Consider the following 14,147-nt stretch of genomic DNA (forward strand, 5'->3'; position numbering starts at 1 on the left):
CCAGCCCCCTGCCATTGAGTCCTGGAATTTCTTGACTGGAAGCCAGCACAGTGCAGGGGGCAAGCAGTGGGTTTGGAATCAGATGAGGTGGCTCTAGACCCACGAAGAACAGAATGAATCCAGACTCCCGAGGTGGGTGGGAGGCCCCGAGGGCACCTGGGCCTGTGGGAGATGTTCATCTATCCCCGACGGGGTCCTACAATTTGTCTTATTTTTAATATTTTAATTTTCCCTGGGGCACCTGGGTGGCTTATCAGTTAAGCATCCGACTCAGGGTCGGCTCAGGTCATGATCTCAGGGTTCTGGGATCTAGCCCCCCGTCAGGCTCCTTGCTCAGTGGGGAGTTTGTTTCTCCCTCTCCCTCTGCCCCTCCCCCACCAAACAATAAATTAAAAAAATATATTTTAACTTTCCTTGGTGCCCAATCCAGGACTTTCTCTACCACATGGTCTCTAAGTTTTTATTATGGACAATTTCATATGTACATACATAAAAGACAATATGAACCCTCATGCATCCGAGTGTCCATATTCCAGCCTCTGATTATGAACACAAGGTCAGCCTTGTTTCTCTGCACTTCCCACCTTCCAGACTGCACTGCCTCTTGAGGTTTGGGTGGCCAGCCTATCCCTGCCCTCTTCATCTGCTCACTCATTGATTCGGTATCTCTTTATTTTATTTCTTTTTAAAGATTTTATGTATTTGAGAGAGAAAGGGAGAGAGCACAAGCAGGGGGAGCAGCAGAGGGAGAGGGAGAAGCAGGCTCCCGGCTGAGCAGGGAGTCTGATGCGGGGCTCGATGCTGGGACCCTGAGACCCTGATGTGAGCCAAAGGCAGACAGTTCACTGACTGAGCCACCCAGGCGCCCCCAGTATCTCTTTATTAAACACGGCCTATGAGTCAGGCATAAGCAAATGTATTGAAAACTTAGTATATGCCAAGTGCTTTACATATCTATTTTATCTTAATCTATTATCTCTATTTTATAGATGATAGAATTGAACCTCAGAGAGATTAATGACTTGGCCAAAGGACTAACTTCAAATTCTGTTTTTTCCTACTATCCCATGGTCTTTATCTTGCATTACCATATATCCCAGTGCCTGCCCAAAGGACAGACGCCTTCATTCACTTAACATGTTACTGAGCCTCTCAGGGGCACCAAGACCTGTGCTGAACAAGGCTGACATGATTCCTGCCTTTAAGGAGATGCGACAGACGTTTACAATGCAAAGTCTCAGGTGTTACCAAGGGTTTAAGCCAGGCAGTTAAAACAGAAGAGCTAAACTCAGCCTTAGCAGATCAAGGAAGGCTTCATGGAGGAGGTGATTTAGACATGTAGGGTAAAGCAAGATGCAGTCAGAGTGGGCATGGTCAGAATATTCCAGGGAGAACAGCAGGTGTGCAGGCTGGGGGGAAGCTTCTGTTAGGTTCTGGCCACTTGAGTAGAAGATTTCAGTATGGCTAGAACATGTGAGATCTAATGGCAGAGTGTTGAAAACAAGGCAGGAGAAGCAGGCAGAATCTTAAAGGGTCTTTGATGCCATACTTTATTCCAAAGTGGGGGCAGAGTGAAGGGTCTCAAACAGGAGAGTGACATCAGATTTGAGTTTTAGAAAAATCGCTGTGGGTATGGAGAATTGACTTGAGGGGGTCCAGGCACGGAGACCAGGCAGGTGGCTGATAAAGAGTAATGGAGGTAAGTGGGGATTGTTGCGTGGACAAGGACAATGACAAGGCAAACAGGAGGGGAGCGGAGCAAAACGGGACGTGCATCCAAATGTGCTAAAGAGAAGGGTCTGGAAACGAGGATGTTAACCCCTTTCAAAGGACTTTTCATTCAGACTCTCCTAAGCGATGTTTGCATTAAGACGGGTGTTGCGGTCTTTCAGAGACAATATTGCTGGAAGTGATCTCGGGGAGCAAACAGCCTCCCTCTATTTCACAGGGAAAGAAAAGCCCAGAGAAGCAAAGCAACTTGCTCAAGGTCACACAGCACGACAGTGGCAGAACATGACCCCGGTTCTTTTCATGGCCTCACCCGGCCTCCAGTGAGGCTAATGGCTGGGGTTGCTGTGCCCACACTAGACCTAAGGTGACCCAAGCAAGATCTGGAGGGGTTGGACATGGGTTCGCCCACCTCTCCTCCGCCTCCCCCTGCCACCCCTTCCCCCACACGCGGCTCCAGTGATCGGTCAATGAATAATTGTTGAAACAGCTCCTCTGTGCAGAGACAAAGGTGTGCGGGAGGATTCCCCGCCCTGCGATCTCAGGTCCCCTCCTCAACACTCCCGACTCCAGCCAGTGAGGGGGGAAAGGGCACTCCCGAGGCACCCGGCGCCCCCGCCCAACTCCCACGTGGTTTCTCTAGCCAAATTCTCACCCCGAGGCCCCTCCCTCGGCGGCTCCACTGTTGCCATGGCAATTAGGTGGGTGGACAGCCCATCCTATCTAGAGGCCACCCAGCCCTCGCGTGGGGAGTTACCATAACAACCCCCCTAGTAATGGGGGGTTGGGTCCCGCCCCCTTCCCCCGCAAATAGAGGTGGGTGGCTTGATTGGCAGCTGGGCACACGAAAGAGGAAGGAAAGGGAAGGAAAAGCGTCAAAGGAGAGCAAAGAAGGAAATGGGGGAGAGAAAGGGCAAAACACAGGGAAGAGAAGGAAACGCGTGTGCGCACGCGCGCCGGCCGGTGGGCGCGCTCCGCGGCCGCCCGGCCACCGCCCACTTCTGCTCGCCAGGCTCGCGCTGTCGCTCGGTCCTCGCGCGCGCCTTTCGCTCTCGCTCTGTCTCCTGCGCCTGCGCGCAGGTGTCGGCGCCTAGGGGGAGGGGACCCCGGCGCGCTCGCGTCACGTTCCCTCGTCCACCCTCCCGGCGCGCGGCCACTCCGCGCCTGCGCAGGAGAGTCGGGAGGCTCGGTTTGCGGGCTCCGGGCGCTAGCTCCTGTCAGTCGGTGGGTCGGTCCTCCCGCCGGCCCTCCCCCTCCGCGTCCTCCGGGGGAGGCGCGGCGGAGTCCGCCCCCGGGATCCCCCGATGGGGGAGAAGCGGCGACGGCGGCAACGGAATAACCGAGCCGGAGCGTGAGCGGCCCCGGGGCCCGGCTGCCCGCGGAGGCCATGGGCGACCCAGCCCCCGCCCGCAGCCTGGACGACATCGACCTGTCCGCCCTGCGGGTGAGCGCGCCGCCCCCAGCCTCGCCCCGGTTCCTGCCCCCCGCCGCCGGGGAGCGGCCCGGCCGTCCGCCTCACGTGCCGCCCGGGCGCCCCTCCGCCGGCCCCGGCGCCCCCCGCCCCTCGCCCGGGCGCCCGCCGCTGCGGGGCCCCCGCCCTCGGCTCCCCTTCTCGGTGCACGCGCTGCAGATTCCGGGAGCCAGGTCGGTCCCCGCCCTGTGTTGCCCCGCCCCCACACTCCCCTGCCACCTCGGCCTGCACGCGGGCCCCGGACCCCCTTCCCCCACCCCGCCTCCCCCCGCCCCAGCCCCGCCACCTGCAGAGTCTCGCCGCCGGCGCCCCTCCCTGGCCCCGGCCCCCCTCCCAGCCTCTTTCCAGCCTTGCGCTTACTTCTGTCTCCTTCCTCCTCCTCCTCCTCCCCCTCCTCCCCCTCCTCCCCCTCCTCCCCCTCCTCCCCCTCCTCCCCCCCTCCCCCCCCTCCCCTCTCCTCTCTCGGCGCCTCGGGTTTTGACTTTGCCACTGCCTTGACAGCCTCCCCCTCCTCGCCCACCCCGGGATTGCACCTCTCCCCTGGCCGGAATTTCAGCCTGCCCCTCTGCACCCCGCGCCTCCTGCGGTCGCCCTCGTCCCCGGGCTCCGCTCTCCCTCTGCCTCCTCTCGTGTTTCAAGTGCAGCAGTCCAGAACCAGGCATTTCCGGTCTCAGGGTCCCTGCCTATTGCATGACCAACTCTGCAGCGGTGTGGGGCTGGAGCGGACACCAGTGCAGGGGGGAGGGGGTGCGCTGGGTCTCTCCCGAAGCCCTGGCACGGGCCGCGGAAAGGATGTTTATGTGTATGGACTCACCCAGAACATGTGGTCCGTGGGGAGGCTGCAAAAGCAGCCGGGGTGGGAGGAGGGCCCCCCCGGTGATGGAGATCTCTCAGGGGAGGGGCTCATTAGGAGAGGGGACCAGAGGAAGCCACCACAGCAGGAATTTCTTCGAAATACCTATTTATTGTCCCTCCTGGGGCACGTGCACGCCCCCATTTGGGAGCTCTCGGGAGCATTTGTGTTCAGCAAGGAGTGCCGGCTTAAGGAGCAACTTAGTGATTTCAAGGTGATCGTCCCGCGGACTGTCCCCCCAGGTGGTGTGTTTATGCTGTGTCCCTCGCGCTTCCTCCACAGGCCAAGGTGTGGGGCAGTAGCATTTCCCGGCTGTGGGTTGGCTTCTCCCAAGGCCCCTGTGTCAACGGTGTGGCTTTGGAGCTAGCCAGGGAACGCGGCCAGTCGTGGGAAAAGGCGGTCAGCCACACAGGTGCCCCGGATACGCCTGGAGGGGGGAATGGAGGAGAGCAGAGTCATGTCGCTAATTGGGTTTCTCTAGGTGACACAGTTTTTCTTGCCATTCAGGTCATAATTTGTTTGGTGCAATGTCGGGCTAGGAGACCTGGCTTGCTGGAGATAAGAGGTTGTTGCGGAGGGAGACTCAGCGTTGAATTTCATTGTGTGTGTGTGTGTGTGTGTGTGTGTGTGTGTGTGTGTGCGCGCGCACATGCGCGCGCGCCCGTGCTGGCGGGCAGAGGTCTGGTGGGGTATAATACGATGGAATTCCAGGCTCCCCTTGATATGCTCTGCTCTAGGATGAACCCCCATCTTCCCTTCCCACCTTGGTTGTTGATTAACCCTGGTCACAGGTCCCGGTGGCTGTGGTGGCTGACATACAATAAAAAAACGGGAGGGTCCAAACCGTGACCTTTGGGTGAAACCCTGTGGAACTCTGCTCGGGCCTCTCTTTTCCTTGAAACCTCCCCTCTCACCCGGACTTCCCAACCTGGGATTTCCAGCAATTCTGCAAACAGCCTCTGACCTTGGCTGTGGTATTTCCTTCCTGGACTTCTCTGCTAGAAGCAGTGTTAGCCTCCTGCCTCATTCTCCTCTCCCTCCAGTCTGGAGAGGTCTGGAGAGGCCTCAGACCTCCTCCCGGAGCATCTGTCTTTCCTGCCTCCTGCTTCTCAAGGAAGCACTCCCCTTCCCCTCACCCCCCCCCCCCCCCCCCCCCCCCCCCCGGCAGGAGGGAGGGCTGTGCTTTCTTTGAGACGGGGCTAGGGAGGGCCCCTTTCTCCTTGCTGTTGACCTTTTCTCAGTGCCTGTCCCCTCTGCTCCACCTCCAGAGCCGCTGTGGCCCTGTGGAGCGGTGGCTCACTCATCTCCTGTTCTGCCCCTGTCTGTTCTCCAGTGGGAACCGGCAGCCTGGAGAATTCGCAGAGCCTGTTTCCCTCTCCTACAGCATCTTGTGTTGGGGGCCTGGGCGCGGGGGCATGAGAGACAAACATGTTCACTTATTAGCTGGCCTTGCCCAGCCCACGTTCTTTCTCCTCTTGTTTCAGGAGAAGGTTTGGTTTTCAGCTGGTAGTGCCCGCTTTGTGAGCACGGGCGCACTTGACCTCTGAGGCTCCATTTCTCCCCCAGCGCAGTAGCGCGGGGCTGCGGACTTCTGAGTTCAAGTCCCGGCTCTGTCACTCACTGTGTAACTGTGTCCGTATTCTGCGGAGAGCCCTTCGTCCCGGCTCTGTGTGGGGGTACCTCAGAGGGGCTGTGGACTCAGCGAGTCCTGCCCGGGGAGTCTTTGGTCTGGTGGCTGGCACATGGGGACGCTTTGCTGCTCCTGTCATCAGATGGCAGTCAGAGATGCCTTCCAGCGCCGCTGCATCTGAAATAGCACCGCTTCCCCCGCTTTATTTCTATGGGAGTTTTATATAGCATTCCCTTCGTCTGCGTTCTTTTACTTCATCGTATTTATCACTGGCGGACAGATCTATTTGTTTTTATCAACCTCGACGAGAATGCGAGGTCAGTGGAAGCCAGGATTTTGACTCTTCGGCTCATTTTTGCGTGCCAGTGTCTGTATTGGTGTTTTGCACATGACAGAGGCTCAATGGTTGTTGAATAAACGCGTCTTGTGACAAGTGAGAGCTCTCAGCACAAAGCTTGCTCAGAGAGAGCATCCGGTAAATGTCATGCTTGCTAGGTGTCCGCTTGCCCCTCTTCTGTGGACACACAATTAAGGATATCTCTTCTGAGTTGATTTTGGAATGAGACCTTGTCTGGTGGTGAACAGAGTTCTGGAAGCCTCCGTCTGAGTGTGATGCCCTTGAAGTAAACTTAGGACCATCCAAGAGAAAACGTGGGCCTCTTGTTTCAGACCTTCTCTGTGTCCAAGCGTGGTGACGTTCCAGAAGAATCTTCTGACCTGTGGCTCTTGGCTTACCACAAAGGATAAGTCTCAGTCAACCAGACGGGACGAGGAGGGAGCAGACCCCAGGCTGACCTCTTTCCTTTCGCATCACTCCTTTCGGCTGACCCACTTCATAAGTCAAACAGGTTCTTTCTCCTGTCCGATCAGCTGGAAGTTTTAGGCTGCGCTGTCCTTGAAACTGTGGAGCCATGCTCCGTGTCACCGTGTCAAAGTAATGTCATGGCGCCCAGTCAGGAGGGTCTTGTTGCCGGGTCGTCGTGCAGACAGAGATGTCCCTTTCCAAATGACTTCGTGTTGTTGTGTCTGTTCTTTGGAGAAGCCTCTTGCGCTCTCTCCCGTCCGTGTGAGGCCGCGGGGCCAGCACTGCTGGGAGAACCGGCAGCTCTGGGCCTGTGTTTCCTGGCCGCCGAGCGCCGTCTGGCCAGTGGGTTCTGATGCGCCCGCTGCCCAGCTGTGGACGGGGAGCCGGGGGGGGGGGGCAGCGGGGAGCAGGGCTGCTTTGGCAGAACGATGGAAGGACGGTTACAGAGGAGTTTGCTAGAACCAGCTGTTCAGCCGTTTGCCCCGCACGAGGGGAGAGACACCCCCACGCTCTCTGCTGGCGGACAGAACGGACTGCCGGGGCCCGTAGTGATACGTGGAGGGGACGGTGTGTGGGAAAGTGAGCTTCCGACAGTGACACAGCAGGTCAGCAAGGTTGCCGGCTGGCCCCAAGAGCCCCGCGGACACTATGCCGTGTGGAACCCTAATGTCAAACCTGGCCTCCGTTTCTTCGACTTGGGACTGCGTGCCTCAGACGGGGCAGCTCACGCAGCTTGGATACATAGGGTCCTTCCCTGTCATTTTGGGACAAGATGGCAGGAAGCCTGCAGCCCCTTTCACAAGCTCGTATGCGGGCCTGGGTCTCTAAGTGAGGAAAGTGGAGGTAACCTCTCAACCCAGAAACACAAAACAGGCCTGGGGCCAGAGAGCGTCTCCAGAAGCCTTCCGACAGCCAGCCTGACCAATCTTGCTGGCTCCGGACAGAGTTGTGCCAGACGAAGTGATGGATGACATCCCTTCTTGCGTCTGTCACCCAGCACTGGCAGGCGGCTGTTTGGAGAACCAGGTTCTGGGTGCTGTGGGAAGGGCGACTGGTCGGGCTCGGTACTGCACGAAGCTGTGGAATCAGCTCTGGTGCATCCACCTAAGACATGCTTTTGCAAGCTCAGACTCCCCCTTTCTTTCTTTCCTTCTTTTTTTTTTTTAAGGTTTATTTATTTATTTTATTTTATTTTAAGGTTTATTTATTTATTTTAGAGAGAGTGGGGGGAGCAGAGGGAGAGAATCTTCAAGCAGACCCCCTGCTGAACACGGAGTCCCAATCGGGGCTCCATCCCACAACCCCTGATAACCGTGACCTGAGCCAAAACCAGGAGTCGGGCACTTAACCAACTGAGCCACCCAGGCGCCCCGTCAGGCTCCCCCTTTCTTTTTTTTTTTCGCTTTTCGCATTTTATTGGCTCAGGGGAGGGGCCTCCTCCATGTCACTGGGGGTGCTCACAAGTTCTTCGGTCACTCCAAGCTTGGGCCCTGGGGGTCCTGGGGATGGCTGGGCACGTCGGGCATGTTCCCATCATCTCAGAGGGGCACTGGATAGTTGTAGGGCATGGCCTGGTTGATCATGGTGGTGTATTCGGTGAAGGGGCTGAGGGTGGGCAGAATTCGAGTGAGGCCCCCGACGGTGAAGGACGCTACCAGCACCGGCTCTGGCCCAGGCATCCTTCAGGCAGGTGGCGGTGGGTCTCCCGGCCATCTTGGTCACAGCAGCGGCGGCGGCCAGGCTCCCCCTTTCTTAACTGTTGCTGCTCTCCTCAGTATCTTGGAATCCTCAAGGTTGGGAATTTTTTATTCAGCCTGATTCCCATGAATTTAACTGGTTTTCTGTTGTCCTGTCTTCAGTCATCTTGAAATCTGATGCCCAGTCCTTTCTCCTCCCCAGGCATCCGTTTTACAGCCCCAACTCCCTTTGTCTTTCCTAGGTTGCAGAAATAGAATGAAAACTAGTCAGGTTAATAAGTCACCTTTCGAAACATTTCCTGAATGCCCCCAGAATATAGGGAGATACAAACCTTGCTTGATGGCAGACGTGGGCCCTGGCCACAGCCACGTTCATTCTCTCCCCTCTCCTGTTCTTCCTGCCATTCTCCTAACCAGCCGGTCCTTGACTAGAGTCTGGGATTCTTCCATCCACAGGAAGCTCCTCTAGAGGCTAATTGAGAAGGTACTTGAGGCTTTTTGTTCTTTCTAAGGGTAGGGAATGGTACATGGAGGAGAGAAGGAAAGGATGGAATTCCAGTGACCCAGGGAGCCCCTGGAGATTTCAGTCCGGTGGCCAGACAGCCTGAGAACGTGCTTGGCTAACTGTGGCTAGGCTTCCCCTTTTGTTTGTGGAAAGATCGGGAACTAGGCACAGAAGGCACATTGATGTACGAGATACCCTGGGTTTTCCTGCAGTCTAGGAGTGGGGAGAGACATTAACAAGATAATAACCATATACGTGTGTATATGTGGTTCCATATGTGATTGCAAACGTGGTAGACTGTGGCAGAAAACTTTAGTATGCCATGGGCGGGTATAGCAAGAATCATTCTTACTTTTTATAAGACAGAAATATTTGGTTGGTCGATCGAGAGAGAAGCAGGTTACATGTCTGGAAACCGAGCTGGTATTGCCACAGAAAGAGCAGGCGGAGGAGAACCAGCGGGTGGTTTGGTGGCGTTCGGTTTGGAATCCGGAGACCCTGGAATGGGGCCATGCTTAGGGCGGAGCGTTTAGTCAACAACCAAGCGCCCGGGGCCGGAGGATGGGGTGGGAACTCCAGGCTTAAGGTCCAAAAGGATTTCTTCAGAGCCTTCCTGTGGGAGGAACAAAGGAGTTTGTTTTGAAGGGTAAAGGACCGTACATGCGAGGGGCATATGACTAAACTGACCCTCATGTTTACTTATTGGGGTAGGGTCTCAGCACGGGGTCAGTGTGAACCATGTGTCATCTCTCGCAGAGGGTGAGTGGGTTGCTCCTTGTCTGGAGCAGGTGTGTGAGGGACAGGGGTTATCACTAGACACGTTATTTTAGGTTTCTAATAAAGGCGTGTGTACCGAAGGCATGATGTACACAGGGAAGTGATTACTACCATCTGGCTAATTCGCATTCCCGTCTCACACAGTCACCTGCGTGGGGGTGGGGGGCGGGGGTGTCGCCAGTGGCCGTGAGCCTGAGTGCTGGCTGGGGTTGGAAGGTAGGCAAGTCTCCCGGAAATAAGCACAGGCGGACCCGGCCCTGGGCCTGGCTCTTGCTGTCGTGGTCTGTGGGAAGTGGGATTCTTCCCAATGTCTAGGTAGATGCTCTCTATAAATAGATGAGAGTCTCAATTTACACTGTGTGCAAGTAAAGGATGAGTGGGGTGTGCAGGGGGACTCTTCGTGGTTTTGCACGTTTGGAATGAAGCAGAGCTGGGGAAGCCACAGTCTTGGGCTTCTTGGGGGAGCCAGACGCCAGGAGAAGCTTTGGTGTCGGGAGGGTGGGCCGTAGAGTGCTTGGTGGCACAGCCTGTGGGAGGAGCCATAGTGCGCAGAGAGGGATGAATGGAGGAGGACAAGGAGGGGGCTCCGCCTAGGAAACGCGGAGTGGCTGGTGAGGGAGGAGGCCAGAAGGCCCTGGACGGCGGAGGTGGTTAGACTGCAGACTCCGCTGGGAAGTGCGTGTTGCCACAGCAGGAGCGTCTGCAGGGCCCACCCGAGAGCCCCCCAGCGCCCTGAGCTCCCGGCACCTGGAGCCCCCAGCACCCAGTATCCCCTAGCACCCCAGCACCCCGGAGCCCCCGGCACCCCGAGCCCCTGGCACCCCAGCTCCCTGAGCTCCCGGCACCCTGAGCTCCCAGCACCCCAGAGCCCGCAGCACCCCAGCCCCCTGAGCTCCCGGCACCCGGAGCCCCCGGCACCCCAGCCCCCTGAGCTCCCGGCACCCGGAGCCCCCGGCACCCTGAGTCTGGGCTGCAGGGAAGCAGGTCCACCTCCTGGCCTGTGGGACAGGAAGGCCCCTGGGAGCAGGCCTGACCTGGGCTGGTCTTCTCGGGGAGAGTGGGGGATCCTCGCACCCTTCTCCACCAGGAACCGTTTGGGGAGAGGATTGGAGGGGCTTGTGTTGCTGAACTGTTCCCAGAAGCACCGGTTTGGAGGAGTTTTCCGTGAACAGTGAGCCTTGCCGGGACAGATTGAGGATCAGCAGGGCTGCGGGAAGAGGAGGCCACCTTCTTCAAGCCACCTCAACTGCTGCTTTCTCCCGAAGCCTCTCCTGACTGTGCCCACCCTCACCGGTCACCTCCTCCTTCTCACAGACCCTGAAATTCAGCATTTGACTACGTCCCGCCTCGTATCGAATGTTGTTTCATGGTCTTGTCTGTCCCAGCGCTTCCTTAGGTCGAGGGGCCGTGACCCCTCCTTCCTGTTGATCCCTCACAGCGCACGTAGCCGGGCCCAGTAATCACTGGCTTAGCAGGACACGCGGCTCCGAGCATTGCTGCGACCTGTCCTCTCCCACTAGATCTGACCTGCCGGCAGCGGAGCGTGCCCCGCGTACCCTGCACGGGTCCCTTACTCGGTGGTTCTCGGCTGGGGCAGCGCTGCCCTCCCCCGGGGGGTGTCCGGAAACGCTGTCACTGTGTGTACGGGGCACCGGGGACGTTAATGCCCTGAGTGTGGGCGGCGCAGGGAGGAATCGCTTTTCCACCCAGGCTACCTGGCGTGGGCTTGGGATGGGCCAGGCCAAGTCCCCTGCTCGCCCGAGCTCTGGGTGGACAGAGGGATGCAGGCCGTAAGATGGGCTTTGCGCCCGGCACCCCTCTGCCCTGACAGCTTTTATGTGCCTGCCCGCACACCTCCAAAGGTAAAGTGGGCAGGCTCCAAGCCAGGCTGGAAGGAAGATGATTTTCGTGTTCCCTCTTTATCAGCCACCCACTCTTTCTTTCAAGGCACATTTGTGAGAAGGTGGCTGAAGCGTGTAGTACTTGGTCTTTAATTCTGAGCGGCTCGGGAAGGAGTCTTCAGGAAAACCGCAGGAGCATCAGCAGGCAGAGGCAGGTGCGCCCCCGGGGTCCGGGACAGGAGGCTAGTGCACTGGTCTTTCCTCTCGGGTCTTTGCACTCTCAGGTTGGCCCCTGGAAGGCAGAGGTGTGGTGAGCGAGCACCATGACTCAGACGGCACAGGGAGGAAGACAGCTAGCCTCGGGTAGCTTGGGGGTGGGTGAGGGGCGGGGGGTAGAGCGGCTATGGGGGACAAGTGGGTAAACCCCAGGGACAGGGCTGCCACCCACGTCTCGCTGCCTCTCAACCTGCCTCAGGAGAGCAGAGCTTGGCGGGCCCCTGGCCTTGTCTCGCCGGGGCGTGGAGTCGCCACAATCCTCTGACCCGAACACGGTCCCTCGGGCCCACGTGTTAAACGACACCGGCTTGGGGGCGGCAGGCAGCATGTGGCCCCGTGGCTTGTCGTTCCTTTGTCCTTCAGACTCCAAGGGAGCCCCTTTTCTCTTCTATCAGTTTGATCCAAGTCATTTCCGTTTTAATGTGGGTTCATCACAGAAGGGCTTTTGGGGTTGGAATAAGAACAATAAGGAAGACATGACTGTGCGGTAGGTTCTGGGCTTATATAATCGGCCAGGCCTCACGGTAGCCCTTCAGAGCGGGCGACTTCCTCCCTTTGAAGGCTCAGAGAACGTGGGGAGTCCCAGGACCTTGTCTAGGGTTGGACAGCCGCGACGTGGCAGATCTCGGAGTCAGACTCAGGTCTGACTCACTGCACAGCCTGAGCGTGTCGGCGCCTGTGCTGTCGGCCTACTCTGGGGGGGGGCAGGGCGGGTGCGTGCGGAGGAGAGGGCACGGCGTGGCTCACATCCTAGACCGTGTGCCGTGAGCAGCGTGGTTTTCTCCTTGCTTCCTTTGTGAATGCGTGCCTGCGGTGGGCAGGCTGTGTGGGCTCGTACAGGGACGGCCACTGTCCATGTGTCTGTGCTCGCGTCATCTGTGGCCTGCCTTGCGAATTGGGGACAGCCTGTGTGAGATGTGGTTCCTGCCCTTGAGGAGCCCACCGTCTGGATCTGCGTCTTGGTAGAGGACAGGCTTTATTCAGAAACATGGGACATGTTTTGAGAAGAGGGAGTAAGACGGTAGTCTGGGTCTTTGAGGACTGCAGGTGGGTTGGCATTGGTGGGCCCGGGCCAGGAATACGAAACTTCACGGGGCCTCTGCCCGGGATGGATAGAGATTTTGGGGTGATGGGCTTCCGGGCAGAGCACTCTGATGCAGGAAGGAAAGACGGGAGACGTACACAAGAATCCAGAAGGTTGGGTCATCTTGGGTGGCTGAGTCTATTGAGCATCCGATTCTTGGTTTCATCTGACTCAGGTTGTGATCTCGGAGTCGTGAGACTGAGCCCCACGTTGCATGAAGCCTGCTTGGGATTCTCTCCCTCTCTCCCCCCCCCCCCAACCCTGTGCTTGCTCTCTTGCAAATGCTCTGCTCTCTCTCTCTATGTATATATTAAATAAAATTTTTTTTAAGATTTTATTTATTTATTTGACAGAGAGAGACACAGCGAGAGCGGGAACACAAGCAGGGGGAGTGGGAGAGGGAGAAGCAGGCTTCCCGCCGAGCGGGGAGCCCGATGCGGGGCTTGATCAGACACTTAATGACTGAGCCACCCAGGCGTCCCTTAAATAAATAAATCTTACCAAAAAAAAAAAAAAGAATCCAGAAGATTTCGTTTGGAAGAGAGTTGAATGATTCAGAAAAGAGGCCTGTTCTTCGGCAGGAAGAGAGGAAGACGGTCCCACTCCTCCCTTTAAAAAAATGTTCTTTACCGTAGTTGCATATACGTAACATTTTACCATCTCAGCCCAGTTAAGTGTGCTGAGCAGGGGCACTAAGTGCCCTCGCATTGTTGTGCGACCATCCCGGACAGGAGCTCAGTCCGAATGAAGCCTGTCCCCACTCCCCAGCCCCAGCCTCGGGACCCACCACTTGCCACCTGTTCCCCCCCCCCGCCCCGTTTTGTGTGTGCAGAGTTGAGAGAATGGAGGAGGGCCTGACACAGCAGATGCGTAACACTTGTGGGGTCAGGTGAGGTGGCCTGGAGTCCCAGAAGTCGCCCCGAACACGCCCCTCCCTCCTGCTCGGCAGCCCGGCCTGGCCTCTGAGGGGGATTTTAAATGAAGCCAGGCCCGGAAAGAGAAGTTAAGGGGTTCTCGGCCACCCCCCACCCCCCCGTTTCTGATTCTGCTGTGCTTGCCTTTACCGTCGTGTTCGGCTCAACTCTGACTTCTCATCCTGGGGGCCGGTGGGCCCGCTAGAGTGGGTTGGAAAGGCCATTTGGAGGGGAGGGTAACAAACTGTAGCAGCATTTCTGCACTTGCGCGTGAGGGCCAGATGCCCCTCGAAGTGGAAGAAAACCGCCCATTGATGAGTTCTGTGGCCCCAGGAGGGAGCTCGGTCCTTCCTGTGTTCCCCGTTCCCGAGGGTGGCCGGCGGTGCGGCTCTGGCTGGAAGCTGTGGTCAGCAAACGTGTATTTGTGTATGGATAGGAACCATTTTAGGCGCTGAAAGTTCAGACACAAACAACATCCTGTCAAGGAGGGAGGTATTTGGTGCCGGGTGGTGGTGGGTAGTGTGCCCCGATGCGTCTTCTGTGGGATGAAGGGCCACCAGAAAAGC

At 57.5% G+C, this 14,147-nt stretch overlaps 1 protein-coding gene across 9 annotated transcripts in view; it reads left to right on the forward strand.

Annotated features, from left to right (window-relative positions):
- Nucleotides 1-2,885: 2,885 nt before the first annotated feature.
- The window catches only part of MINK1 (misshapen like kinase 1), a 44,304-nt gene continuing 33,042 nt past the window's right edge, over nt 2,886-14,147 (forward strand). For 5 of the 9 annotated variants that reach the window (XM_088028030.1, XM_088028031.1, XM_088028036.1 and 2 more), the window contains exon 1: nt 2,886-3,172. In XM_088028030.1, coding sequence (XP_087884156.1) covers nt 3,116-3,172 — 57 coding nt within the window. In that variant the 5' untranslated portion in view covers nt 2,886-3,115. The remainder of the gene's footprint in view (nt 3,173-14,147) is intronic. The other 4 variants (XM_088028034.1, XM_088028035.1, XM_088028039.1 and 1 more) reach the window with 1 other exon arrangement.

Source organism: Eumetopias jubatus, unplaced genomic scaffold (assembly GCF_037043125.1).
Source record: "Eumetopias jubatus isolate StellerSeaLion01/CBP00866 unplaced genomic scaffold, mEumJub1_p1.0 scaffold_10, whole genome shotgun sequence".
NCBI lineage: Eukaryota > Metazoa > Chordata > Mammalia > Carnivora > Otariidae > Eumetopias > Eumetopias jubatus.